At 43.6% G+C, this 27872-nt stretch overlaps 4 protein-coding genes across 6 annotated transcripts in view; 1 reads left to right on the top strand and 3 right to left on the bottom strand.

Annotated features, from left to right (window-relative positions):
- LOC142999305 (guanine nucleotide exchange factor VAV3-like) overlaps nt 1–12707 on the bottom strand; it is a 32312-nt gene extending 19605 nt beyond the window's left edge. The window contains exons 1-10 of one of the 2 annotated variants that reach the window (XM_076148804.1): nt 12286–12707; nt 9478–9594; nt 7467–7525; nt 6979–7044; nt 6093–6210; nt 2659–2751; nt 2266–2334; nt 2087–2190; nt 1815–1914; nt 1258–1353 (exon numbers count right to left, since the gene is read on the bottom strand). In XM_076148804.1, the coding sequence (XP_076004919.1) occupies nt 1258–1353; nt 1815–1914; nt 2087–2190; nt 2266–2334; nt 2659–2751; nt 6093–6210; nt 6979–7044; nt 7467–7525; nt 9478–9594; nt 12286–12489 (1026 nt within the window). In that variant the 5' untranslated portion in view covers nt 12490–12707. The remainder of the gene's footprint in view (nt 1–1257; nt 1354–1814; nt 1915–2086; nt 2191–2265; nt 2335–2658; nt 2752–6092; nt 6211–6978; nt 7045–7466; nt 7526–9477; nt 9595–12285) is intronic. The other variant, XM_076148795.1, reaches the window with a different exon arrangement.
- Nucleotides 12708–13907: 1200 nt separating this feature from the next.
- Nucleotides 13908–19988, top strand: dcaf8 (DDB1 and CUL4 associated factor 8). Its single transcript, XM_076148294.1, has 13 exons — nt 13908–14134; nt 14599–14670; nt 14768–14854; nt 15030–15673; nt 15904–16044; nt 16156–16250; nt 16428–16538; nt 16637–16767; nt 16877–16984; nt 17072–17202; nt 17316–17435; nt 17799–17915; nt 18099–19988. The coding sequence occupies exons 2-13, from the start codon at nt 14634–14636 to the stop codon at nt 18204–18206; spliced, it is 1830 nt and encodes a 609-aa protein (XP_076004409.1). The 5' UTR covers nt 13908–14134; nt 14599–14633; the 3' UTR covers nt 18207–19988.
- Nucleotides 19687–25754, bottom strand: ndc1 (NDC1 transmembrane nucleoporin). Of its 2 annotated transcripts, XM_076148292.1 has the most exons (18): nt 25636–25754; nt 25335–25455; nt 25127–25228; nt 24627–24801; nt 24417–24543; nt 24155–24263; nt 23781–23832; nt 23565–23697; nt 23357–23449; nt 23180–23261; nt 22920–23081; nt 22547–22801; nt 22290–22402; nt 22051–22101; nt 21595–21658; nt 21404–21504; nt 21149–21309; nt 19687–21046 (listed from the first exon to the last, which is right to left on the bottom strand). In XM_076148292.1, the coding sequence occupies exons 1-18, from the start codon at nt 25672–25674 to the stop codon at nt 20983–20985; spliced, it is 2004 nt and encodes a 667-aa protein (XP_076004407.1). In that variant the 5' UTR covers nt 25675–25754; the 3' UTR covers nt 19687–20982. The 2 variants fall into 2 exon arrangements, with proteins under 2 accessions (XP_076004407.1, XP_076004408.1); XM_076148293.1 differs by lacking the exon at nt 22051–22101.
- A 719-nt stretch (nt 25755–26473) lies between these two features.
- On the bottom strand, nt 26474–27226 carry LOC142996202 (uncharacterized). Its single transcript, XM_076147106.1, has one exon. The coding sequence runs from the start codon at nt 27224–27226 to the stop codon at nt 26474–26476; it is 753 nt and encodes a 250-aa protein (XP_076003221.1).
- Between the last annotated feature and the right edge of the window lie 646 nt (nt 27227–27872).

Below are 27872 nucleotides of genomic sequence, written 5' to 3'. Positions count from 1 at the left end.
TAGACAGACAGTTTTATTAAATTAACCCTTATTTCAATGGTAGAAACGTGTATTTAAAGCTACAGGTTGATACGTGTGTTCTTAGTTTATTGTAAATGTAAAGAATGTTCTGAATCCATACATTGACCACGCTGTAAAAAATCAAATAAATAAATAAATCACGTCTCTGTAGCGCCTCCCACTGATGGAATATGATTTTGTTTCTGTTCCTCTCTTCTCTCCTTCTCTTTACCACAGCCTACGGTACGATTGGTATTAGCCTACATTGCTGTTCGACATCATCCTGTAAAAACACTATTGACCCTAAGAGATAATCGCATCAACATCACTGATGTCATTCTGAACTCTGCGCCCACTCTACTGAGCCATGTTCTCACAAACCTCCAGCAGCCATGGCTTCCGGCTGTTTCAATTTCAATCTACTTGTACCTCATATTGCCTATTTTACTCCCCCCCCACCCTCTTTCTGTATAAAAATGATCTCCAAAATATCCTATAATTGTATGCGCAATGTCATGTAAAATGTTTGCTTCTATAAAAACAAAATGGCAAAAAAAAGGAATACGATTTGGGAAAAACATTTCAACCCCACAAAGTACCATCATTTACCACAAGGGGGCATTGGTGTGTCAGCTGCCAGTCATGTCTCATATTCTCAGGTGGCAGGACTGAGGGCCAGCAGCTATGACGGGGAGGAGGGAGTCGATCTCATTGTCTTTGTCGTTTGTCATAACCTTACAGACTTCTGCTTTAACTGTAATTTGCACCATACAGCAGGTGGACGTAGTGACTGAGCCCTGTGAGGCTGCTTCCCTGGAAAACAATATTCATATCCACTCTGGATCCTCGTGGTGCTCTGCTGCAGCTTTTCACACTTGTAATATTATTTTAAATCGTAAGACAGACATCCTTGAAATACCTCTGGAAGTACTTTGTTGAGATGTGTAATAAATAAAAGGCATAAAGGCATAAATGACTTGTCACAATCGTCTTGACAGTCTGTGCAGTGTGGAGCTACAGAGGGACGCCGCGGAGCAAATGTGTGGAGAATGTCGCCATCTAGTGGTCACTTTTATAATAGCAACATGAAACTTGACTTCAGAATTTAAATCTGCCAAAGCTGAATATGAAAAAAAGACTTTGCACACACAAGATGGCCTGGCTTGTCTGAGCAATCATTGCATTTGAATTTTAGGTATTCAGAGTGATTATAGAAATATTGAATTCATATTAATATTTAATTCACATCATCTCTACCTGAAGAAGCAGATGGTACTTGAGGACTCGCTGCATGGGGACAACAAGAAGGTCCCTCAGCGTAAACTTCCCATTATTGGCCCTCTTGGAGCATTCCTAGAACAAATACAACATTCACAACAACATCAGGTACAGTTCATTATCATACACACATTATACACAAGCATGGGGCCAAACAACAGATGATCAGATAATCCAGTGTGATGTTTAAGTAGTTTATCCATAAATTATACCTTCTGGTTTGTTAAAGCAGTTGTGGGTGCTGAAATGATCAGAAACCCAGCATTAGACAGCTTTTTATGCCAAGATGAATATGATATACTCTACTCGTTATTCTCTTATTTATTCGCATTAATCACCATAATTGTTTTTTCGAAAGCATTTATACGATTAAAAACGTAATAGCAATACATATCCATGATGTACCACATGTGTAGTGTACAAAATAGACACTAGAGGACACTGGGAATCTAGGAAACACTCTCCCCCTCTCTCTCTCTCTCTCTGTGTGTTTGTGTGTGTCATTAAAGGGCTTCTTGTTCTGTCGGGTGTCTCACCTCCAGCTTGAGGCGAACGTCCTCCTTTTCTTTGGAAATGAGGTCTAACACAGCAATGGCAACCTCCACTCGACTGAGGTAAATCCCATAAATGAGCAGTCTGCCAGAAAAGAAACCAGGTCAAGAATGGCAAATTCATTCCATCAAGCATTTGTTTCATAACACTACTGACTGGCTGCCAAGTCTGCATTTCAGTCCAGGCCTTCCACAGACACTTTGTCCTTTCTGGGAGTCTAACCTATATCTATGTTACAAGTACAAGCATTGTGTACCTCTCTTTGTAGTTGATAAATATCTGGTAGAGATTGAGGGCGTTGTTATTCAGGATAGAGTCCTGCACATCAGCCATCAAGCTCTTGTGGACCTTGACGAGGTCCTGCATTAGTAAAAGAACATAATCAGTCTCTCAGTTATCTCTTCTTTATCATTATGAGAGAATTATGAGACTCACTGGAATGTTGATGAAAACTTTGTCAATCTCTGCTGGAGAGAAGAATTTCTTCAAAGGATTCAGGAAATACTGTGAAAGCAAACGAGTGGAACATTTCAGCGTATTACAAAAAAAAGGGCTGAAGCCACTAAAGCAATACCATACGTCAGATGTAAGATATGCATATACAATACTGCTGCAAATTAATGTCAATTTTTTACACTTATTTGAGGATTTACCCCTTTCCCATATAGAAAATTAAATGTTTTGGTTCTCAGGGGAGGGAAATATGTCTCAAACATTAAAAAGCAATTGGGTAAGATAAAACAAAAAGAAATGCATAATTTACGTTTGTCACAACAACATGTGATCTGATGCTCCTCCCCTTGCAGAGGATCAGCGGCGACCTTTTACCTTTTCAATCGACTCCAGAGACTCTGTGTATTTCTCCTCTGTCTGTTTGATTTCTATGAGGCAGCAGCTGCGAACATCTACCTCTGCCTGCTTCTAGAAACAAGACACAAACATTAGCAAATGCAACTTATCATTACTGTCTGATCAAGCAAATGTGTGTATTCTTTCTGCGATTGCTTCAGGCAAACAGCATCACATGTGAATGGGCCTCATGTCTTTGATGACATCACTTTGATGCGCCTGGCATGGAAGGTGGAGTGGCGTCTTCATGATTGTGTCATGAGGAGACCAGGCTGATTGCTAGAATATGTTTGATGACGTAAGATGCGATGAGCCTCATGCCTTTATAAATACAAGAACTGGAGCTACAGTGGGATGAGAGCACTGAGAGAGTACTGACATGGAGCCAAAGAGGTCAGCGAAAGGACTGAATGCAAAGTTAAGGGCGAGTGAGAGTGAGAATGAAGCCTTGAGACTGCGCCTGGAGGAAGCCATGAAGCAAGCTCTGGACATGGAGCTGACATGTAAGAAAAAGTGCGAAGATATTGAAAGCAAATCTAATTGTGATGCCTGCGAATGGAAGGAAGAACTCGTGTCAAAGAAATTAGAGATTGATTCGTTGACAAAGAAAAATGATTGCCTGCATAAGGAAAACATGGAGCTGCAGCTGGAGGCTAAGAAACCAAAGACCTTCTTTGGAAATAAAATGTTAATGTCATTGCACCATCACATTTTTTTTTTTTTGAGTTTTTTATTTCTTATTTTTTATCTTTCTGTGAAATATTATTGTTGAGGAAAACATTTGACAGGACAATGACCATGAGCTATGGGACATTGAGATTTTTTTTTTTTTAACAAAGAAGGGAAGAAATGAGAAAGAAAGGGGAAATTTAAAAATTTGATTGGGACCTAGGAAAATTGATACAAATGTGGACAAAATGCAGGAGACGAGGAAACAGAGTTCGAGCGAATGACTTTTACAACTGGGTTGAGTGGAGTAGCGTTGTTGCTGATGAATAATTGTGTTCTGTACCAGAGTGATGAGCAGACAAAAACAATGGGATGACAAACAGAGCAACAGGTTGTGTTGAAATGACACAATATTGAGTTGCAGAGTTTTCGATGACGTCAGTGGTGCTAGTTTGACAATCTCATATGCAGTTCTTACAGGATGACAAACAGCAAACAGCATCACATGTGAGTGAGCCTCATGTCTTTATACATCTTTGATGACATCACTTTGATGCCTCAGGCATGGACGGTGGAGTGGTGTCTTCATAATTGTCTCATTAGGAGACCAGGCTGATTGCCAGAATATGTTTGATGACATAAGATGTGATGAGCCTCATGCCTTTATAAATGCAAGAACTGGAGCTACAGTGTGATGAGAGCATTGAGTCATTGACATGGACTCAAAGAAGTCGGTGAAGGCATTGACTGCAAAGTTAAAGGCAGAAAAGAGTGAGAATGAAGCCTTGAGACTGCGCCTGGAGGAAGCCAGGAAGCAAGCTCTGGAGATGGAAACGGCGTTAAAGAAAAAGTGCAAAGATATTGAAAGCAAATCTAATTGGGAGGCCTGCGAACGGAAGGAAGAACTCATGTCAAAGACATTAGAGATTGATACGTTGACAAAGCAGAATGATAGCGTGCATAAGGAAAACATGGAGCTGCAGCTGGGGCTGCAGGTGCAGGCTAAGAAACAACAGAAACTCGTTAAGGTTATTGAACGGAAGACCCACTTTGTAAATAAAAAGTTAAAGGCAGTGCATTCTCAAATTGACACCTTGAAATGGGACAATGAAGACCTGAGGAAGCAAAATCTGGAGCTTCAGATAAGACTGTGCAAAGACGCTACAACTATAAATGAGATCCAAGAATTGAATCGAGACACTGTTCCAAAGGAGGGTGACAGAATAAGACATGAGCAGAGAACTGGTGAACAGAGCTACGAGAGAGAGAGGCTGAGGTCCCCTGAAGTGAGCATCGAGTCGTTGATGAAGGAGAATGCCATCTTGAGATCGAAGAATGAAAAAACACAGAAGCAACTTCTGGATCTACAGTTGAAATATCGGGGTGTCCCTGAGAACTCAAAGACCCGGGATGTGCAGGCGAATCTACTCAACAAGGTGAAGGTGATGAAAAGCAAAGTTGTTGAAAAATACGGAGAGCTGACTGATAAGATCAACGTGAAAAAACCATGAGCATGTTTCTCTTTTGGGTGTTTGGGTTTCCTCCACCATCTAATACATTCATGTTAGATGGCTCTTCTTTCCAAATGAATAAATCTTACTATGATATTTGTTTATGCGTGCGTTTCTGTGTGCTTCACCCCCATGCATGAACAGAGCGGAGGAGCAGTAAACCGAGCAGGAGGTCGGCTCCATTCCGAGAGTGTGAGACTAAACCTTCACCCATCAAGGAGAAGTTTACACTAAAACCGACAGGAATTTGAGCTGATTTTAATTTGGGCCGTTGCAGGATACAGGAGTCACTCACAGAGAAGCTCCCATCATTATACGCGTCCAAAACATGAACTCAGAAAGTCTGAAGAAAACATTGTAATGATTACAATGAGTTCACATATAGAATTGAATGTACATTTTTAAAATTAAAGTTGAATTAAATATTTGTCAAGGACTTTTGTTTTTAATAGTTTATAATTTCATTTTATTATTCAGATTTCAATGTTCAAACTTTAAGCTGTTTAGCATAATCAGGAAATTATAGGAATGACTTTTTGTTTATATCTTTAACAATTTTTAGTCCTAGTCTTCATTGATGAAGTTGGATTTTTGTTTGAGATCACAATTCTCTCGCTTCCGTCTGCCTTTTCTCCACTGTCACATCAATTTCCTGTTTCAGAGCTTCATCTCCAGATCCCTGAGCCTCATCTTCAGGTGTCAATGCGCCATTTTCACTTTTCAGAGATTTATTTTCACGTTTCAGATCGTCATTTTCACATCTGAGAGAAAGATTTTCCTGCTTGTATTCTTCCACCATCTTCCTTTTTTCGTTGAGCTCATTCATTAATTTCACACCGTACTCTTCATAGGTGGTTTGGTTTTGGAGGAGATACTGTCTGTCTCGCAGCAGAAAGTCATTTTCCCGGATAATAACAATAACTTCTTTCTCCTTGAGTTTCTGCTTTAACTCCTTCTTTTCCTTTTTTTTATGCAAGCTTTCTGAAGTGCTTTTCTTATGGCGAGAATCCATTATGGAAATTCAAACACCAGTAAAAGAAAAGGTTTGTAAAGAGTGCACAAGTGCTACGTGTATAGTTTAATTTAACCAATCACAGATGATGTAATGAACACACACTCCATAATGCAAATGTTAAAGATTGGTTCATAAGATCATGTGCTGACATCACAACTGTGTGTGATGTCAGCACACACATGCGTGTGTGTGTGTGTGTGGCAGACTCAGTGCGGTACCGGTGGGGGAAGCTGCTCAGTCCTCATGAGGTCTTCATAGATCGCTCCACCCGCGTAGTCATCTTCAAACCCATAGACGACTGCATACAAGTCCTCCTCATCCTCAGGAGCATTCTCACTAGGAGAGACACACACACACACACACACACACAACACACACACACACACACACACACACACACACACACACACACACACACACACACACACACACACACACAATTGCAAATCATTTCTATCATCTGTGGGGATTCTAAAGCTTCTCTGTTTTATGGAGCTTTTAAGGAATGAAATGGGAAATAATCTTTAATGTGCAGTTTTGTTTTTCCTTTCTATCTTACTCTGTCTTTCTTTCCTTTGGTGTCCTTCTAGACATCAACTTTGTCAACTTTGACAAGGAAAGTACCTGAATTTCAGGTTGTATCTACTGTATTCAAGACAGATTAAAGATAGTATGTTGTTAAAGCAGAATGTTGTTAACTGCTATTTGATTTGTTTGGCAATTAAATCAATTAATTGTATCCATATCTAAATGTGTATACTAATTATTGCTACTACCTCTTGGATTCCCCCTAATTATTAGGGGGAATCCAAGAGGTAGTGGCAATAAGCTGTCAGGACTGATTGACAGATCATCATGTATTAGGGCCTAATACATGATGACAGCACCCATTAAAAAGCTGAATGTGGGTGGCATTGCAAGCTTGCAGCAACAACAGAATTAGCGATTGGTTTCCTCTGACAGTAACAGAGAAACAGAGCCAAGGCTTTTAACAAAACATGTGGGTGTCTGGACCCCTGGGGAGCATTGATGATGAGCACAATAATCATGTTTTTATCAACAGCAGCAGAGGGAGAGAGAGAGAGAGAGGAGCCTCATACGCACTCAATCAAGTCCTCCAGATTGTTGTAAATGTCTTCGTCTTGTAGGCTGTCCTCAGTGGGAAACGGCCTGGGAATGACAGCAAAGCAGCATGAGCGTCAACGTTTAACAGGGGGAGAAAAAAATGACAATTATTAATGAGGCAAGATACTAACTTTTTTTAAACATTTATGACTTACAGCTGAACTAAGGGTAATTTTGTAGACTGGAAAATAGAAATGATTGAGTATGAAGTGTGATGTGTGTGTGGGTGTCAGGAAGAGTTGTGGAGGAGGATGTGTGTGTGTGTGTGTGTGTGAGCATATTTCAACAAAACACTCCTTTGGACAACTTGACATTCTCACTGTGACTAAACCAATTTTTCACTGACATCCAATCTAGATTCAGACATCCCACACCATTATTGACGGCAAAAGGAACATTTATACCCAATTTCATTTATTCATTCATTTATTCGTCCATTCATTTGATGCCACTCTTCTGTGACTTACTTGAAACCTCCTTGCTGTGCAATTGCTGTGTAGGACAGCTTGGAGAGAGTGTCCATAACCTGGTGGAACATTGGTGTGACAATGTTAAATAATGGTCTCAAATGTCACACTGAAAGCCTGGAGACAGTCAGACAGACAGGCACTGACACACTGGGAGGCAGACAGACAGACAGACAGATAAGAATAGTCCCTGCAGGAAGTAGTCATGCAACACAAAGCTCTTACAGCGATGCATTGTTGTGTTTGCGCATGAACGATAATGAACATAGAAAAGGAGTCATACAAAGAATATTTAATGAATTCCCATTTTCCTCTGCCTGCCATAATAACAAATCGAAAGTAGAACTGATTAGAAACAATTAATAATCTATCTAGTATGCAATATTAGTAGTATTAGTAAAAATCCTAATTAGCCTTAATTTAATCCGCTCCATCTCTCATCAATCTACTGAGGAGATGAATCAACACCATAATAAGAGTCCATGTTCTGTACTGGCGGCTCACACGTCTACATGCATGTCAGCTGAAAGTCTGCTTCCATATTAGAAGAACGCCAACACCGTGTAATGTGTATTATTACTATCATCAAAGCAAATTACCCCATTTTTAGAGAACGCTGTTGGAGTGGCGTACTTGTATCTGCACTTGAATCTCTTCTTCCTGTGTGAATGGGTACTGTGGCTTCTCTTCAACCCAGGTGGGTCCCCTTGACTTAAATAGATAGTGCTCGTCTCAGAGACCAAAATGACACCACTCACTTGTAAAGCACTTGCACAACATCTGCTGCTATCTAATCAGCACTTGTCATCTCTAAATGATCACTGAGAGATCAACAGTTTCAGCCTCAGAGCTTTTCAGGGAGGGACGGGTGAATTAATGCATGTTGCAAAAATGTGATCAGAAATCATCTGTGCATAATAACAAGAGTGTTTGGCTTATTGTCCCACTAAACACGTCATACACACAATCCCTGAACCTGCACACACACACACATATTGTAAGTAAAGTAACGGGGCAAAACTCCAGCTGTTTCTGTGGCAAACGCCTCTTGAACATGACTGAGATCATGCCGTCCAGTGTGTGTGTACATACATATTTGCGGGCAGCACCTCCCCTCTAGGATTATCATCAAGCAGATTAACTGGAAGCTTCTTTACAACACAACACACTGAAGTGAAAGAACAGAGTGTGAGCTCTGTACACAGCTCAATGTGGTTCTAGCAGATCTACAATGTTTACTTTCTTCTTTTTTAATATTAAGCCCATATATATTTAGATAAATAAAAATAACCCCAAAAGAACAGAAAACATACTTGACTGACTGAGTTTATGTGCTTCGCTCATTTCTAAACCAAAATGCCAGATAGAACCGAATGATACCGAGGTCACCAAATGCAAACAAACAAACTAAATTGTAAACTATGAGGCTCCTGTGTTAAGACGAAGACTCCGCAGAGCCGCTAGGAGGGGAAGAATACAAACCAACTGACCTAGTAACTGTGTGTTCACACCGGAATGAGCTCCCACAATAACACAGCAATAAAAAGAAAAACGCAAAGCGAGGAGGCCAAGCAACGAGTGAACAAATACTGAATGCATGTAACCTCACAGGCATGGGACACACACATACACACATACACACACAAGCACAGAAATTAACACTTTATTAACCTCTGACTGGCTCTAAACCCCATAGGTCGGATTATGTTACAGATCTGCTTCCTTCATCGTAAACTGATTCAACAGGCCTAGATTGGGGGCACTGATCAGATTTATTATGACAAACTATTGATTAGACTGCATACTGACAGCCAGGGAGGGCGGACCACACTGACCCCTGACAGAGAGGAAGAGAAGACAAGACAAGACAAGACAAGACAAGACAAGACAAGACAAGACAAGACAAGACAAGACAAGACAAGACAAGACAAGACAAGACAAGACAAGACAACATGTAGACTGTCTCACAATGTTGTGGCAGACATGGGGGATGGCAGATATCAGATGTTACCTTTCCAAAGTCTCGAACGTCAAACAGATCGAAGGCTTCAAATAGGTCACTTTTCTTCATGCCAAACACATCGCAGCATGATGTTAGGAAGGTCCGAATGTTCTTCAAGCACAGGAACTGCAAAGAGCAACAGTTAGAGCACAAATCAGAACCTAGTAACCTTTATCATACTGAAGATGATGAAGCCACACACCTGCCAGCTGAAAGTGAAAACGGAAACTTTAACTGCGCCAAATGAAAACATCATGGTGTATTTTTACTTTTGCCATTCGTACAAAAATATAACTGAAAACGTGATGATAAAACAAAGCTGTGCCACAATCTTTGTTTATCACGTGAGGTCATGGTGGAGACGCCCGTAATCACTCCAGTGCCCCCTGAGGCCCTGATGGAAGAGCCAGAGATCAACAAGATGATTAGAAGATCATATAGTTCTTAGTATTCTGAAATGTAGGATTTAGTAACGTATAGATGTGACACATCTGTTATCTTTGGTTTGGTTTGGTTTGATGACATCACTGAGTTAGTTTAGATCACATCACAGTTGTAAGTTTGTTTGTTTGAATGGCATCACAGTTGTACTAAAGGAGGCTTTAGAGTCTAATACTGTCGTGATCCACCTGAGAGGCGACTTAGCTTTTAACTGCAGAAAGTACAGTTTAAACGTACAATTGACTTTGTAATTTGGGGAGTAAATATAAAGGTAAAGTTACATAGACACATCCTGCTCGTGTGACAAAGCCAGGCTGACCCGAGAAGTGGCAAGTCTACACTGAAGAGGACGATGACGAGCCTCTAGAGAGGAAATGGATGAGTTTAGTGAGTTTCAACTCCTCAGTCTCAACCATGTGCGTCACACACAGCTCGGGTGAATATTCACACTCTTTACATCTACTGTTAGCACATAATATTCATAATCACAACATAAATATCTGCATGTATCCCTCAAATTTGATGATGATGAAGTTATGTTATGTAATTTAAAAGTATATTTATTAAGTAAGTTATTAACAATATATTAATTTAAAATTAATTTATAGCCAATTGTGTAGCGTGAAAATGTTGTGGTACCACATTTCATGCATTATTTATTTATTATTTATTTCATATGATATTCTGCATTAGCAATAAGCCAATATCAGCCAGGACATGTACAAAGTATCATTCTAGCTCAAATACTGCAAACTGTGTACGGAGGTAGTGAAACATTTGAAGTGTCTGTTTAGTCATATTTCATACATGGATGAATTTGACTGTTTACCCCACTAAGGGTGTTCACTGGGGTAAATATAGTACATCTGGATACATTTGAAATCACAGTACACTGCACTGCACTGCACTCCCAGCCTGCCTCTCCATTCCCTTCATGCCCTTGCTTCCTTTTACATGATCTTGGGTCAGAGTGGCACAATGAAATAGCCATTTACAATCTAGAGCCCACTGACACACAAGGCCTTTTCACTCATACTTCCATGACCTACAGCTGCAGGCTACGGCCACCCATTGTTTGACAAGTTATGCCTTTGGTTTGCTTTCACTGTCTACCAGGCAGATAAAGGATGGATGAACATGCACACACACCATTAGAGACACGACTGAGAGCAAGCCTGAATTTGGTGAGGCAATGTAATAAAAGCAAAGTGTTCTGCCAAGTTAGTAATAAATGTTTCTAATATTAAATTAATGAACCAATCTACTGTAGTATATTGGCATCTTGAGAAATGTCCAGATCCAATCACGTGACAAACACCACATTAACTATACATTGGCCATTACATCACATTGTGCAATCTAAATAATTATCTATAATCTAAAAAATTACAAAACGTTTTCTTTAACCATTTTCTGATCTTGATGCCTCATGCCGGCTGCTCACATTGGTTACAATGTTTCAAGCTTAGTCATAAGCAGTTAACTAGCTGAGGTTAAATGAGTGAGTCTCATTAAAGGGTGGATCAAAGCCAGGACCTTATCTGTCCTCTCTAGTGGCACTGGGAAGCATTTTAGTCTCAGACTATTCCCTGGAGTTTTAGAGGATGAGGAAGTTCATTGCTCACTCGCTTAATCATAAGAGTTTCAAAAGTAAAAAAAAAAATAGAGGTCATAAGACAAAAACATAGAGACAGGAGCAAAATAGAATGAAATTTAAGTCTTAGTGGTCACGAGCATTTTACAAGAAGTACTGGTGATGGTTCTAGATCAGATGAGAATCTGTAAACGATTGGGTCAGAGGTCAGTGTGTGGCCTTACTCCAAAGTGTTTACACAAGCACTTCATCTGTTTGACTGAGTGCCAGACTGGACTGACTGGCTGACTTTGTGTTTCCAAATACAATCCAAATTCAACTCCTGATTTGAGAGAATCCCAGATTTTAACCTGGTGTTGATATAACACACACACACACACTGTAGATCATATGATAGTTATGACTTCTGGCTATTCATGTTTCTCGTTAAAGTGCTCACACACCTCCAAACAGAAGGAAATAATAAAATAAGATTTATAGATGTGAACTTGAAGATGACCCACATGCAAACAGAACACAAGTCTAAACTAGAATCTGAAATAACGTCTATAATTCTACCATTATGACACGATTTTAGCTCAAATTGACAAAGATTGAGACTTTAATTTGTTTCCAACATTATTATCTCTAATGTCTTAGCCTACATTACCATACGAATAATTTTAGTAATTTTAATAATTTTAGACTCTATATAAATGTGTCTGCACTCTCTCACTTTCCTTATCAAGTCTGAGCACTTCTGAAGTTCTTCTAAGGAGCAGGATTGTCCGCACTGTGTCTACCTGAGACATCTGCGGTCTGAGGTTGATCTCCTTCAGGTTGATGGTCTGAGGTCTGATGTTGTTGAGCAGCTGGCACAGCAGCACTCCGTCCCTCAAGGTTTGCGCCAAATCGAAGACCTGTGCCGTCTCCGCAGTTACTCGGTGTTTCGCAGACAGCACTTTGCAGCTGATCAGCCACATCGCGCATTGCTTCCAATACTCCATGCGAGAGAACGATTAAAAGAAAGACGTGCGGAAAATGTCAGAAAAATAAAAACTTTATCTGGGGTTTAGAGCTGAGCGCGGCATGACATCAAGTCAAGTCCCCTAGAAAGATGGCAGCAGCTCTCTGTCCCCAGACGCCACCATCGCCCCTGATGGCTTCACACACGCGAGAAAGCGAAGCTGAAGCTGAAGCCGAAGCTGCTGCTGCTGCTGCTGTGAGCGATCAAGAGCTCTGAACCCCCCTGACAACATGCACTTCCTCTTCCTTCTCCTGTTGTTATACTCCGAACCAAGAAACCCCTCTCCCATTTTAAGAGTGTGTCGACCTCAGCCAACAAACAGAAACATGTTTCATATTTGACAGGTGAATATTCTTGATATTCTTGGATTTCTAGGGGCTTGTTTGCCTTCTTTGATACAGTTATTTCAGTAATTCCAATCAGTCTGCTTACTGGACTGCAATGCACAAATTAAGTCTTTTTCTTTGACATTATATTTAAAAATTGGATGCTTCGTCTCAATTACAAGACAATAGGTTACAATTATGATCTGTCAAGTTTATTAAAAAGAGAGCTGAAAAGGACCAGAGCAATCAACAGACAATGTGTGATCAGGCTAATTGTAATTATGAGATAATGATATTAATTTTGGGCAATCGACTTTTAATTGTGACAAAAAAACACACACTAATTAATTCAAATTAGGCAGAATTTGCCTTCCACGCTTAAGGGATTTCTGCCTTTAAGGCGAATGTGTGAGGCAAATTATTAACCTCACAAACAATAATCACAGGATATCAGTTGTATTTAATCATTCACAGAATATCCCTGTGAGAGTAATCTTATCCCCTAATATGGTCACTGTTCTCAGCTGACATTCCACGTGGATTATAAACAGCTTTAAAAGGTGAATATAATCTGCCTTATGCTGGAAAGAATATAATCCTGTGTTTCAGTAAGCAAAAGTATAAACAGGAGGAAAACAGCAGTGGAAATAATAACATCCTCCTGGGATTTAAATCACTCACCAACATTAAGAAACATTTCAATAAGCAACTATTGTTTCAACAGGCCGGCGACATAAAACAGGAAGGAAGCTGAAGGGTCCCGGCATGTAGAGGCTGATGTTCTGTTGCCAGTTATAGTAGCAAATGCAGGAATACTTTAAAAAATTTAAATTGGTAGTAAATAGACATTGAATACTACTTGGGCACTACTTTTTCCCCGGGGGAAAATAATTAATCTGTAACACGTTGCGAATCCAGCGTTAAATCTCACAGTAACGTGCGAGTCATTTTGTTTAGGCGGTTAATAAAAAGGCTAAAACAGACATTATTATTATTATCAAGTTGTTGTTGTTGTTGTTGACTGCACACTTCCGGGTGAAGCATATGTAGCCGGAAGTGGAATCAGGAAAAAAAAAAAGCAGCTGAAGCGTCAAAACATAAACAGAGCCGCGAGCTTGGTGCACGCGCAGCTACAATACAGCTTCGTGTCGTCGGCCCTGATGTTCTGACAGCTGCTTCGCCTTCGAGTCTGTTAGCTTTGCTTTCTCTCCGAGCGGCGCGGCGGAGACATTAACGCCGTGACAAACACACGGACTGAGCTAAACTAAGCGGTGCGCCTCGTCGGGCCTTCGAGCAGAGGTAACGCCAGCTACCAGTGGCTAGGCTGCGTGCTGGGAGACTGACAGCGATGTATGGCTTTCTGACATATGGCGGTCCAACACATATCTTTAACTCTAGTCAGCGCGGAGACTTGTTGAATAACCGAGGGGTTGGTGTTTCGCAGACGACAATGAATATTCACAACAATGGGAAGCCAAACCGGGCATTAGTCAGGCCCGTACGCTAGCTATCTGGAGTTATATGGTTGTGACGTTGCACAGGTAGTAAAATTAGCCTGGTGGTTAGTTTGGCAGCTACTCAGCTGAACAGGCAACCAGTACCCCGCTACACACACTGCACACGCTGCACACGCACACACTGCGTGGCTAGTTCGCACAGGTCATCTAGTGCAAGCAGGGATCTACCGCTGTCATCATTGGTTTGAGTGCTTCTATACTTGTTAACAAATCACAACAATCCAAGTGTGTGTGTGTGTGTGTCAGGCTCTCCTTCGGGGACGCAGGACAGAGGAGGCGGGATGGCAGACACTGATGGCAAATCCAGTGCGCTTAGCGGTAAAGGCTCAGACAGTCTGTGACCATACAGATCATATCTGTGTAAGCTCTCATTATGCTCCTGACCCGCTACTCACACCACACATGCTTGTCCTAGGTGGCTCCGAAGAACAGGAGCCGGGAGAGGAGCGACGTGAGGGAGATCCCTGTGAAAGTGAAGAGGGACAAGTTCCTACTGGAGATGGTAACAACAGTTTTCTAATCTATGAGGTCACAGGTTCTACAGCTGATGTTGCACAATATCAATAGTCTTGTAGTCCTGATATGTGTTCAAGATGGTCTATGCATGTACAACTTGAGTAGAAATTGTGCCTGATCTTGTCATCTACTACTTTTGCTTATTTTTGTGCCTTCCAAAGGTGTAGGAGAGTCATCTGGAGATAAGCCTATGCCAGATGTGGAGGGAGGAACAGAGGAAGGAAGAGAAGGAGAAGAGGAAGAAGACACTGACAGCATGGATGGCGGTGGCCTCTACTCCCTGACTGAGGATGGAGAAAGAGAGAGCGAGGGAGGCAGACGAGAGAGAGTCAAGAAGAGAGATGCTGGAAAGAGGGCTGCCAGAAAGAGGAACAGACCTGGCGGCGGCGGCGGCAACAACCACCCCTCCAGCTCCGACGAGGATGATGATGAAGAGGACGAAGAAGACCAGAAAGATGAGGAAGATGACGACGACGATGAGGCAATGGAGGCGTGGCTCGGAGCCGAGATCCGCGACCTCAGCGGCCCCGTCTGGCAGGCGGTGCCCTCGCTGCGCTCCAGAGAGCTTGGCAGGCAGTCGCACCAGTTTGTGAGGCGCGTGTGTGGAGCCCGCGGCCTGGTGCAGAGGCTGGAGCTCCAGGGGCGACTGGAGAGGCACACGGGATGTGTCAACACGTTGCACTTCAACCCCTCGGGCACACGCTTGGCCTCGGGCAGCGACGACCTGCAAGTTGTGATCTGGGACTGGGCCGTTCGCCGCGCTGAGCTGGAGTTTGACAGTGGACACAAGAGCAACGTCTTTCAGGTGAAGCAAAGGGATGAAGGCTGTGAACAAAGCTAGAGTAAATCAAACAGGACCTATGTTTCTTACAATTCTTCCATCAACCACATCTCTGATTGTGGAACTAGAATTGATGGAAGGAAAATCTGAAATCATAATAATCCAAGGTTTAGAGATCAGAGTAGATGCAGATTAAAGTGAGCAGTTGTGACAAGAAGTTAAGAATGCGTCTCCTCTGCTCTGATGCTCCACAGGCAAAGTTCCTGCCACACAGCGGAGACTCCACCTTGGCCATGTGTGCTCGGGACGGTCAGATCCGAGTGGCTGAGCTCTCTGCCACGCAGCGCTGCAAGAACACCAAGAAAGTAGCACAGCATAAAGGTGCAGCACATAAGGTGAGCTCTGTGTGCCACCATGTATAACTGTCATGAAGAAGGGTTTTGATGGAAGACACAAGACGGCCTGATCATGAAGTAGCCATATTAATGTGTGTGTGTGTGTTGCAGCTGGCCCTGGAGCCAGACTCCCCCTGCTCCTTCCTGTCAGCTGGAGAAGACGCTGTGGTGTTTGGTATTGACCTGCGCCTTGATCGTCCAGCCAAGTGAGTAACCAGTTACCGTTGGTAGTAGATCTTGTGCAATAAAAGAAATAAAGTATAATAAAAGTGAAATAACCCTCATACTTTGACACTTTGACTCATTCCACTGTTCCAATTTAACATGTGGTTCAGCTAAAACCTGTGTTTCCCCCATTGTGTCTCCTCACCTCTATGTGGCAGTAAACTGGTGGTAGTAAAGGAGGGCGATAAAAAAGTGGGTCTGTACACCATCTATGTGAACCCAGCTAAGACACACCAGTTTGCTGTGGGCGGCAGAGATCAGTATGTGAGGTAGGAACCAGGTCACACAGCTGTACAGGCATGGCGCTGTGAAAACAGTGCCGAAATTTGACCTCTACCTTTTCTCTTCTTCTTCCTGCTCGCTGTAGGATCTATGACCAGAGGAAGATTAATGAGAATGACAACAACGGAGTGCTGAAAAAGTTTTGTCCTTCACATCTGGTTTCCAGCGAGTCCAAAACCAACATAACCTGCCTTGTGTACAGTCACGACGGCACAGGTAACGCACTCACAACCCCCAGTAGGAAGCCACATTACATGCCCACATTGTCCCAAAAGTTCAATTCATTTAATAACTCTTAACAACCAGCGCTCTGTTCTTTGTCTAGAGCTCCTGGCCAGTTACAATGATGAGGACATCTACTTGTTTGACTCCAACCACAGTGATGGTGCCGACTATCGTAGGAGATATAAAGGACATCGCAATAATGCCACAGGTATGACAATAACAGCATTAAAGTCTTACGCTCTTACAGCACCCACCGGGGGAAAACAGGGAAATATGTTGTACCTCTTTGTCTCAGTGAAGGGAGTGAACTTCTACGGGCCGAGCAGCGAGTTTGTGGTCAGCGGCAGCGACTGTGGACACATCTACCTGTGGGATAAGCACTCTGCTCGCATCGTGCAGTTCATGGAGGGCGACAGAGGAGGAGTGGTGAGTGCAAGAACAAATAAGAGCAGAGAACATGTCACAGTTGAGCTCAGATGAGACTCTTTCCTTCATTATGAGGCCTCAAAATACCTCCTGCCCACTGCCGCCCCCTGCAGGTGAACTGTCTGGAGCCACATCCCCATTTGCCAGGGATGGCGACCAGCGGCCTGGACCACGACATCAAACTGTGGGCCCCAACTGCTGAGACCCCGACAGGACTCAAGGGCCTGAAGGAGGTATTTTGTTGTGGTTTATCCCAAATATGTCATTTATTCCAATTTAGTCCACATTCTTTCCTAGACGGCTAATTAAAGCTCCACAAGGCACTTTCCAGTTACAAACCTTTGAGAGATAAGACGCTTCAGTGACCACACAGTTGCAATTACAGCTCCAGTTCCAACCATTAACACAGCAGAGAGAGCTAGAAAACGACAATACACACACACACACACACACATCACACTAACAGCAGTGCCGCAGGAATGTCATTACGTGGAGCTGATGTGCTGAGCATTCGTGCCATTGTTGCAGTAATTCCCCGCATTCCAACATTCACACCAGTGGTTGCAATAATGTCAACATTGTTGTCCGTCGCCCAGGTGATGAAGAAAAACAAGCGGGAGCGCGACGAGGACAGCGTGCGCCATGGCGACCAGTATGACACCCAGCTGCTGTGGTTCCTGATGAGACACATGAGGAACAGACGGCCCCCGAGGGTGAGATCACTCTCTGACATTACAGCTTAACATGATGGGGACGGAAGGGGAAGCTTACACCCTGTACGTTCTGTAACAGAGACATTTTAAAAATAATCCCTGAGACGATTTTTACGAATAATTAGATGCAGGGACTCCTGTCTCACCTCCTGTTCATAGTTCCTGTCTTCCCTCTCTGTCCAGGCCCGTCGTGAGGGTGGAGATGTAGACACAGACGAGTCCTGGAGCTCCCCAGATTCCTCCGATGAAGATGATGGCGGTCCAGACCATGTCCAGTGCATGTCCTCCTGAGCCACACACATACAGTACACACACACACTCGCACATACACACACTTTATTGCCCTTGAATTGATGCACATAGGCAAGCACTATTGACACACTGGCAAACCCAAACACAGACAGGCCGCAGACTTGTTTTTTGTAGACAAACACACACACAAACAGACCAGTTAAACAAACACACACATTCAGACATATTGTTGAAACAGAGTGACTGAGGTGCTCTTGCCTGGTTTCTCTCCAGAGTGCAGACGATGCACTTGGAGAATATTCATTTTGAACATGCACCCTGAGGTCTCATGGGTGCTTACATCCCTATAAACCACTTGGAGGCCCCTGCTTGTTCATACATTACCTGTATGCTGCCTGCCCCTACAACAATGTACTGTGTGTATGTCAACAAGCGCCTCCTCCGTGTAGGCACCCTGTAGTAGCCTATACGTCACCCCCCTCCCTCCCCCCACCTTAGCAACTCCTTTTCTTGGTGTTTCCATAGTGATTCAGAGCCGAGTTGAGTTGAGCAGGCCCGGGATGATGCATCGATCACGTTTGCTCACTGAGGACGACTACGTGTCTACATGCTGCCCTCAGCTGAACTCCATCCCATCCTCCCGACCCCCCTCACTGCTGAGTGCACTTTGAATCAGGGATGTTAGTTTGGGAAGCAGACGAATCGCACTCGTGATTTTGAGGTGGGGAAGGTTTGCTCGTCTAGTACGTTGCTTTGGAATTCACAGTGAAGTTTAGTTTTGCCGTTTTTCTTTCCTGAGTGGGGGATAATTTGCACTTACTGTAAATGCTTCTTGAATGAGTTTGAGCCAAGAGGAAGGTGGTTTTCTTCGCTACCAGCAGCCTTTCCTTCTCTCCATCCCGACGCCCGAAACTTCAGTTCAGCCCTCTCACTGGACAGGACAGTGTAGAGATACGAGATGGTGTTACGCGTGTACATAATCTATATGAGGACTGGTTTTGGGCTCACTTGGGGCATTGTTTGATTCTTGGAGCCAATCTGATCCTCCAGACCTGGATGGATGCAGTTGAAACGCTGCCTATGAGCCGATAGAGACGGCACTCCTTTCTGTGGTTCTTCACACGGTTAAAGTAGTTGCCGATTGGTAAATTTCAGAGCAGATTTTTTGAAATCAGACCTGATGTTTGCAGCCAGCTTAACATTAGTTAGTATTGTGTATCTGTGCTGTATTACTCTGGGCTCCAAGAGGAGGATGGGGGTCGGTCGGGGGTCAATTTGCTTGCCAGTTGTTTGTTGTGAGAGCGATAAAGTCCAGCTTTTCTCATTTTCTATGAGAACTCTAGTAAGTTGAATTTATTTGTACATATATAAATATATATTAAAACTGTAAAAAAACAACAAAACAAAAACATCTTTAGCAAATGCTGTTTGAATTAAAAAAAAAAAGTCAAAACATTTGATTGGTATTGATGCAGAGGTTTATATTCTATATGAGGACAAAGTACTTTTCAAATCAAGCAAAAAGCTGACTTGAGGCACCTTTTTCAGTTTTTCCCTTTACAAACAAACAAACATTGTCGACAGTTTCATCCTTTATGACGTTTTGATTCCTTCTCCTTTTCAAAACTAAAAGACATCCTTTCTACATCTTAACCATAGTTTGACCGTCACACCCCAGGTGTCCCTCTGGCTGTTTTTGGCTCTTGTATACATGAGGCTTTTGATGAACAATTTTTTCCTTCACACTGCCCAATATTGCATTCGACCAGTTCAGTTGGAAATATGTACGATTTATGCAATAAACAAAGACAGTGCTCTTGATGTTGTTGTGGTCTTTTGACTTGTCCCTCCCAGAAGCGAAACACTATATTACAAATGTCATCAACTAACCTACCTTCAATCTGACTGTGTCCGTCTTTATACACAACTATTAAAGAAAAGCAGAATTAACACTTGACTAAAAATGACACTTCAGGGAGCAGCGGCGCATTGAAGTAGAAAATTCATCTCAATTTCTTTACAAAATGTTTTTATTAACCTAAGCTGAGAGGGCATTCAAACTCAATGCATTTTGGTTGGCAGTGACATTCAAAACATTCACACTCCATCCCACATGTATGACAGCCTTAGAAACATGGCTGTATTCCACAAACAGAAGTGACAAAAACACTGACCGTATACAAACAAATCTATTTACAGTGCACGTCCAGACCGGAGCCCTGAGCTCGGAGCCGAGGGAGCGGAGCTGAGCAACCGTCCTCCAGGCTGGTGTCAAGAACAGAAAGTAGCCTGTGAAAACCAATACTGGGCCAATGTGTTCTCTCACAAACGTGTGAAGTTGAAAGCGTTTTAACAGAGCAGAATCCTCGCTGGCCACTGAGACGTCTGCAAGCCCACAGCAAACCGTATTGGGATGACCGAGAATGGAAACCAGTCAACGGGTGAAGCATGAAACCAAACCAGGACATTTTAATGCAAATAATCCTGAATAAATGATCCCAGTGAAGTAAAGCAGCAAAGAATGACTTGCTCTGATGTGAGCATGAAAAGGTTCATTCGTGGAGAGAAATCCAGTAATCTATATCCTGAACACAGAAGACGAGAGACTATTCCAATGCATGAGGATGACATCATCCAGCCAGTGAAATACAACCCACCACAAATAATGCAGACATAAATATTAAAAGAGGCACTATTGTGGGATTTCACACATAACCTCACTCAAAACATCACACGTGCACACCCCGCACGGATCTGAAGGCACCACAGCTTGGTTGTGTGTGTGTGTGTGTGTGGCTGTGTGTATGTCTGTGTGTTACTCCTTGTACTCCAGAAAGTGCTGCAATCTCTTCCGGTGCTCTGCAGACATCTGAACAGCACTGAGGGGAAAGCAATGTGTCCAAATTAGCATCCCGGGCACCACTAAGAGTTCCAGTTGTTATATTCTAATGTTTATTATTTGGTAAAAAAGGCGGCCTTACTTTAAGTGATCTCCAAAAGTGGAGGTTATCCTGTAGATGGCCGTCTTCAGCGTGGCCCTGAGAGCGAAGCGCATTGTTTTGTATGTGGAGTCTCCCATGCTGCTGGAGGATCTGAGGGATTTGCTGGATGCATGGGGCAGCTTGAAGTGTCGGTCTACTGCCTGGAGAGAAAGTGTGTGTGTTACCGTTACCACTCAAAGAAAAGTTTTAGTTTTAGTGCCCCCATTGTAGTTGCAGTAACCCCTGATGTCTCACCTCCTGTAAGGCCAGTATACAGCTGAGAATGCTGGGTAATGTTGTCTGTACAACACCGTACTGGTCTTCTGAGAAGGACGCTTGAACGAGGTAAGACAGCCCTGGAAGACACGGGAAGAAATAATGAGAATGTTTGAGATTGGGAGAACTGCGTCGGATCAAGGACAACACCGCCAATAAGCTCCTCTTACCTTCCAGTGCCCAGATGTGAGCCTGGCTGTCTGCAAACAGAGCCTGACTGGAGGCTTCTGGAAGCTGCGTGAGACACATTAGGTTTTAGAACAGGGAGGGGAGACCTTGAGATGGAAAAGGTTTACAGAGACACTGACACTCTAACATGCACACAGGGTTGATTAAAGGAAGATCCTCAAAGCTCAGAGGGCAGTCAGTGACAGATCCCATGGTAGCCCTACTTGGCACTTCAAACAGGATTTGACTCCTCTAAAAATCACACCGCTGCAATAGTAGTCAAGTGACGAGCGTTACGTGATCTTTCATTCAAGCTTTTAAGGTGATTAGTAAGGTGAATTCCAACAGCTAGATGAATTAGTGATACTGAAAGGCTGGATGAGGCTAAGTTTGTGATGTCTGCCATGAAAACGTGCCGTGTTCACCAGCCTTCATGCACATGCTTCACACACCCTTACCTTGTTAAATAAATACATTATCAGCACCCGCTTGGCCAAGAAATTTTTAACCTGAATAGGGCAATTATAAAAAAGTATAAACACAATTTTCAGTTGTTTTCATGTCACAATGTAGCAAGGAAACAAAACAAGACAAAAGAGTTCTCCAGTCAAATCTCAACCTGCTGTGTGCTACCATACTTCAGGTCGGCTCTTAAATACTCATTACATCATAACTCTGGATAGTAAGGATCAAGTACCTGTTCCTTGCGGTTCTGGAGAAACTGAGAGAGGAGGCTGGGTTTGGAGTCTGCTGGCTTCGGACTGGGGACTGAGGCAGGGGATGGAGGAAGGCTGCCATTGATCTGTGAATCTGCAGAGACAGACGCTGAGTGACATCACATCTGGGGAGCAACAGCTACAAACAGCTGCAGACGTTTATGGGAGAAGGGATTGCTGGACTTGACTGACAGAACCTATCCTACATCCTACATCCACCATAGGACGCCTCTCTCACCAGTGGAGGTGGACCAGAGTTTGGGGGGCCTCCTCATGACGTGTGGGCTCTGCACGGTGCCGTACCAAGGCGAACACTGCTCCACCGGGGCGGTGAGCCGGCGCAGAGTGGGAGAGAAGGGGCTGTCCAGGTCAGGGGTAAAAGGTGCGGTCCAGGGGCTGTGGACGCCGCCGACATTGGCGCGGGCAAAGACAGAAGCAGGAGTTTTGAGGAGAGCAGAGGGCCTGGGGGTCATCACGTCTGGGCCAGAGTTTACTTTCAAGGGATAAGAGGGGAGAGAGTGAACAACAACACAACATATCCAGTTTTTATACATTTTAGAATCAGCTGAATTCAGTGATCCAGATCCTTCATGTCATATGATGTCATGTACCTGAGCTCTCAGATGAAGTCTTCCTCTCACTCCCAGTCGACTGTGATTTTGCTCTGCCATTGGTTGCCACGGTATCATGGTAGGCAACGAGTCTCTGGGTCAGATCGCTCAGCAGAGACACACACTCCTTACTGATGGCGTTCCAGTTATGAGGATGACCGCCTTTAAAGTAACAACAGTCCGTTATTTGACGAGTACAATAATCTATTTTACATCAGAGAAAGCACCGACCCACACATGTGGTTGAAGCTGAGACACACCTGGCTGACTGAGACTGAAGACTTCGTCGCGCCTCGATGGCGAGTGTTGGGACAGCAGAGCCAAATCCTGCAGAGCTAAAAACTACAATGTGGACCAGAGACAGAGACTGATCATCAGAAAACAAAATCAAGTGTGGGCTGAGGACAGATTCATTATTACGTGCAGCTTTGATCTACCTTCAGTATCATTGGCTGCTTTCCAGTAAGAACTTTGGGAAGACACTGATGGGCTTCCTCAGTAAAAGATGACTGCACCGGAAAACTGTACACCTGTAGATATCAGATGACATATATGGAAACATTGGACTTCAACGCTGCCCCCTTGTGTTTCTACAGATGAATGGCAGATTGGTTGTCGTTTGGACGGTATAACACATAATCATACCTCAGTGACAAAGATCCTGAAGAGCTGCAGGGTGATGTACCAGGTGAAGAGGAGGAAGGTGCCACTGATCCACAGGTGGTAGAGGAGGGAGACGTCCAGCAGTCCAGCTACGGTGTCCAGAGGGTGCAGCGAGCTGGAGGGAAGAGATCGTGCGGCGTATTCATCTCACGTTACATTTATGCACCACTTTAAATCTGCTCAGGAGATAACGCTGACCTGCTTAGATGAAGATTAAGTGTCCTACAGGCCCAGGCCCTCGGAATATAGCCTGCAAAGATTCAATTAAATATTTTTAAAAAGGAGAAACACAAGAACAATATACAAGCAGGTCCATGAAAGTGTTTGAGAGTCTCTTTGGATTAAGATGTTTATTTGTGTAGCTTGTTCATGATCAGGATCTCCAACAACAACAGGTCTAATCAGCCCTGTTCTTCCTTTTCAATCTAAACCTCGGATACCCTTGGTTCAGACCACGTCTCAGACAGTTAAAGAAGCATGACACCGGCCCAACCACATAAATCATTCATGCCACCACGACAAACAATCTCAGACTGTATTGCTTAAGTTTCATTTGTCACGCGGTCGCTTACCCAGAAAGAAATACACGACAATGAAGTTCCTGATGGAGTAGAGAGCCTGGGTGGCGCTGCACTTCACCACCAAAGGCAGGGATCCTTTAAAGCGAAGGTATTTGTATTGCTGCGGGGAGAAGAATCAAAAACTTAACTTAACTCAACGAGTGCCACTGAAAAGATACTGCAGGTTTCCTAAAGTGGAGGTCAATGATTTAAGGCTGTAAATATGGAGATCTCTACTTAAAATGCCAGATGAAAGCTTCCCTCCGCAGCTTACCTGCACCGTGTGGACAGACACGTAGTTCATGTTGTGGATGACGCCTGATAGACTGTGAGCGAAGCCAACAAACGCTCCCGCCAGCAGAAGGACCAGATGATGCTCGTTCAGACACGTCTGGAGGGTTCTGCCATGGCATCGTAAACAAATCGGGTTAGAGACGACGCAAATACGCAATCAATGCGACAGTGGCGTGTGTCAGAGGCTTACCCGTCGCTCTGCATGCACGGGGAGGCCAGTGCCTGATATCTGCCGTCGGCGGTGACGGCGCAGCACCAAGCCACTACAACCCCCATGATGCAGTGCACCACGGAGTTCAAAAACTGACGAGGGTGGAGGAGCTGAGCGAACAGGGCGATTTTAGAGCAGGCAATCGACGGGACGACTGAGGAGAAACAGGAAAGACGCATATACAAGTTAGTTCCTTTATGAACTTACATATCACAACACACAGGCATTACAGAGGGGTCAGCGCAGCCCTGGAGCAGTTTAGGGGCTCAGTGCCTTGCTCAGGGGCACCTCGGCAGTGCCATAGAGGTAAACTGCCAACTCTCTAGCTGCCAGTCCACTTTCCTGATCCATACAGGGACTCCAACCGGCGACCCTCCGCTTCCCAAGCCGAGTCCCCCTATGTACGGACCTACTGCCGTTCATTTACCGGAGATGTAGATCTGTACACACTGAAGCCATCAGCTGGAGCAACATCTCACCTGTGTAGTACTCCAGGTTGAGGAAGCCCACCTGGAGGATGACACCAAACAGCAGGATGAAGGCGAGGAAGGCGGTGGCGCTGGTTAGGAAGGAAACACATTCTGCAACAAGAAGAAAAAAAATCACACAAACACTGTCAGAGTCACTCTCTATCTAGTCACTAATAATGACTTCTATACAGGCATCTCCGTGGACGCGCAGTCTGACCTGACATGGACTCGATAGGGTGGAAGAGGCTGAACCTGCTGAGTGTTACAAACACCGCGGTGGTGGGAGGCAGCAGCAGGACGGCCCAGGCGACGCTGGCCGCGGCTCTCCAGCAAACCACCTAAACAACGTAAGCGGGACATTGTTGTTAGTCGGAATGGCGCCCTGCTCTGCTGTCTGTCACCAAGCTAGCTCGTGTTAGCTCCTCGTAGCTCCGCGTATCTGAGCTCAATGACGTTAGCACACTTGTACTTGCGAAACATGTTTCTTTTATTAATACAGAGTTGAGTTAAGAACTCACCTTGCGGACAAACCAACAACTTTGCTCTGCGGAAAACATTTTTCTACAGACGGGGAGCCGACAAGCTCTCAGACTAGCACGGCTCCCATATTGCGCGCCAGATGCATTCAAAGGACCTCTGTAAGGAGGACCCCACACCCGACCCGAGGCTTTCCTTCTTCCTGCCTGTTGCCAGTATTTCACAGCCTCGATTGAAGCTGATTTCGTTTATCTGATTTAACAGGATAATCATGTGTTTGACACCATTCTGTAAAAACTGTACCTATGAGATCATCGCATCGTTTCTGTTTCAATTCACTTGAACATTATAGTGTCTATTTTGCCTCGGGGTCTTAGTTCTCATTTCTTCTCTCTGGCTCTGTGCCTCTCTTCGAAAAAAGTTAAACAACAATAAAAATAATGCATATACAACTTTCGTTCTTTTCTCTTTCTCTCTTTACTCCCCCCCCCCCCCCCCTTTTCTGTATAAAAAATACCTTCAAAATGTCCCATAACTGTAAGTGCAGGTGTGTCAGGTCAAATGCTTGCTTCAATAAAAATGTACAACAAAGGGAAATTGAATTTGAACTGACAGGGTCAAATCTGCTAAACTGTTGCTTACAAAAATGGGTTCCCTTGTGTTAAACGTCTGTGGAGTTAGTTAGCATGTGAGTGATGGAAAAATAAACAACACAGGATTAAATTACACCAATAAATCAAACTGTCACAGACGAGACACAAGCCAGCTTTCACTGTTTTGTTCACATTTATCAAAGTCCCCCTCACATACATATATTTTAAACATTAACATATAATGTTTGTGGCTCTGCTTTGCTCAGTACAGAGTATTAAAGTCTCATCAGTTTTGGATTCCTCTTGTTTCATCGTGCATGAACACTTTCTTGTCATATCCATTTCCCAAAGTTGGAAAACTGTGTTTATCCAAAACGGATTTTCTGTCTAGTTCTTGTGATAGTGGCTTGGTCTCGAATGCGCTGACTGGAAGCTTTTGGGATGAACTGATGGACATCTCAGTTTGAACTCCTTTATGGCTAACAGGTTTCTGTCCGTGTCTTTGAGTGATAGCAGGAAGAGCCAGTTGCTCCCTTTGTGCCTTCTTATCTTCCCATAACTTGAGTAAACGCCTCTGGTTATTGGTCATATCTTTGAGATTCTGTTGCAGTGACAGCACTTGATCTTCCAGAAGTGTTTTAGAGGTGACGGTATTTGCCAATTCTGATTTCAAATCATCAATGGTCAGACTCAGTTTCCCTGCCTTTTCCACCAGGGCACTACAGTCACGCTCCTTTTCATAAAAATCATTGATTATGTCCTTTGTGGTCTTTCCGTTGAACTTAGGACTGCACTCCAGCCCGATCTCTGTACGCAGAGCCTTCACTTGTCTCCTCAGCTCTTTGTTGTCCACAGTTAACGTCTTCATTTTCTGTTTTAGAGCATCAGTCGAACGCATCCTTGTCTCGTACTGCCGGAGTTTTTCTCTGAGCACATTTTCCCTTTGCATGGCATCATCTCTCTCGTTTCTACATTTCTCCAAAAGCTTCAAGGTTTCAAATTTGGACACTTTTTCACCTTTGCCATTTGATGTGGCCATCCTTGTAGTACGTCTCAAAGTCAAAATATGTAGAAAAATAAGATCAAAAAGGCATCATCATTAAATACTTCCCTCTTCTGCAGACATGGCTGATTAAAACCGTTCTCCTTCCGCACGCTGTTGATAAATCCACTTCACCAGAAAGCCTTGCATGCCCGGGACTGAGGCATGTGACATTGCTCGGCCAGAGTTATCCGTTTGAGAGGCAGCTCCTGTGTAACTCAAAGCTGGGGCTAGAATGACCATTAATTAGGGCGCCACGATCCCTTTGACACCGTTTCAAGTGACACACATTTCTTTCCTATTTTGTTAATTAAGATAAATACAAAACCCTTTCATGTATGGAAACAATAAACAGACTTTACTTAGGTTGCTTGCACGTGCGGTGCTGAGCAAAGGTTTAAGTGTGGAAGCTTCTTCTGCTTGACTGTAGATGATGTTCATTCCCCTACAATGACAAAGCAGATTCTATCAGATAAAGGGTTAAGCCACACAGAGCTGCTGCAGTGAGTTTGGACGGATGTGTTGGAAAAACAGTGTTGGTAGCCAAATGTCCTCTTTTAAAGTTAGATGTGTTGATAAAGCGCTGACGATACGTGGTTACAGCTTTCAGTCTCGCCCTTAAATATTTAAAATGTCACTGTTC

This window comes from Genypterus blacodes, unplaced genomic scaffold, assembly GCF_046128005.1.
Source record: "Genypterus blacodes isolate CSIRO-AG114 ecotype Tasmania unplaced genomic scaffold, CSIRO-AGI_Gbla_v1 ptg000005l_1, whole genome shotgun sequence".
NCBI lineage: Eukaryota > Metazoa > Chordata > Actinopteri > Ophidiiformes > Ophidiidae > Genypterus > Genypterus blacodes.
Note: the sequence above shows the minus strand (reverse complement) of the source record. Positions and strands in the feature narration are given on the sequence as shown.